Below are 908 nucleotides of genomic sequence, written 5' to 3'. Positions count from 1 at the left end.
TGTGTGTGTGTGTATGTGCGTGTTCGGCTAACCCTACCGTACTCCCATGTGGTCATCACTTGCAGTGGGTCATTTGGGGAAGACCTTTGTGGACTGTCTGGTGCCAATCGTTGACAGTGACAAGTGGTATGCCCCACGCATTGAGGTGACTATCCCACACAGCAGCGAAGGACGGGTGAGCGCAGTGGTGCATGTGCGCATATGGGGCTACACTCAGCACAGAGACATCCTGCTCAACTACATGGAGAGGTAGGCCTAACATTCACATTCATCCTGCTCAACTACATGAAGAGGTAGGCCTAACATTCACATTCATCCTGCTCAGCTACATGAAGTGGTAGGCCTAACATTCATATTTATCCTGCTCAACTACATGAAGAGGTAGGCCTAACATTCACATTCATCCTGCTCAACTACATGAAGAGGTAGGCTTAACATTCGCATTCATCCTGCTCAAGGTTCTGGGTTTAGGGTTCAGGGTTTAGTACGTCGTGTGGGTTACCATTCCATGCACTCTGCCATGGCGACATGTGAAGACTAACAGCTACCGCTCCCATCCACACCTTCACATCACAGCAAAAATCAGCCCCCGCGCACGGGATGGGCCGACCCCACAGGAACAGGACAGGACAGGACCAACCCAGCCACAGCCAACGGACCACACGGTACGAAGGCACGCGCCACCGGCCACACGGGCACACATGGGGTCTGTTCTGTTGGTCTGGCACAGATGGGCTATACATGGGCTTTTTATGGGCTTTATATGGGCTTTCTATGGGCTATACATGGGCTTTATATGGGTTACTATGGGCTATACATAAGCTTTATACGGGCTTTCTATGGGCTTTATACGGGCTTTCTATGGACTTTCTATGGGGTTCCTATGGGCTATACATGGGGCTTTATAT

General features: G+C 50.7%; 1 protein-coding gene across 1 annotated transcript; it reads left to right on the top strand.

Annotated features, from left to right (window-relative positions):
- Positions 1-576: 576 nt before the first annotated feature.
- SARC_17421 (hypothetical protein) lies at positions 577-821 on the top strand (the record flags this gene model as incomplete). Its single annotated transcript, XM_014288484.1, has 1 exon — positions 577-821. A coding segment is annotated over one exon (245 nt), but the record flags the coding sequence as incomplete, so codon positions are not given.
- Positions 822-908: the final 87 nt, after the last annotated feature.

The sequence above is a fragment of the Sphaeroforma arctica genome (genome assembly GCF_001186125.1).
Source record: "Sphaeroforma arctica JP610 unplaced genomic scaffold supercont1.10695, whole genome shotgun sequence".
NCBI classification, from domain to species: domain Eukaryota; class Ichthyosporea; order Ichthyophonida; genus Sphaeroforma; species Sphaeroforma arctica.
The sequence above is the reverse complement of the archived record's forward strand: the minus strand, read 5'-3'. Positions and strand labels throughout refer to the sequence as shown.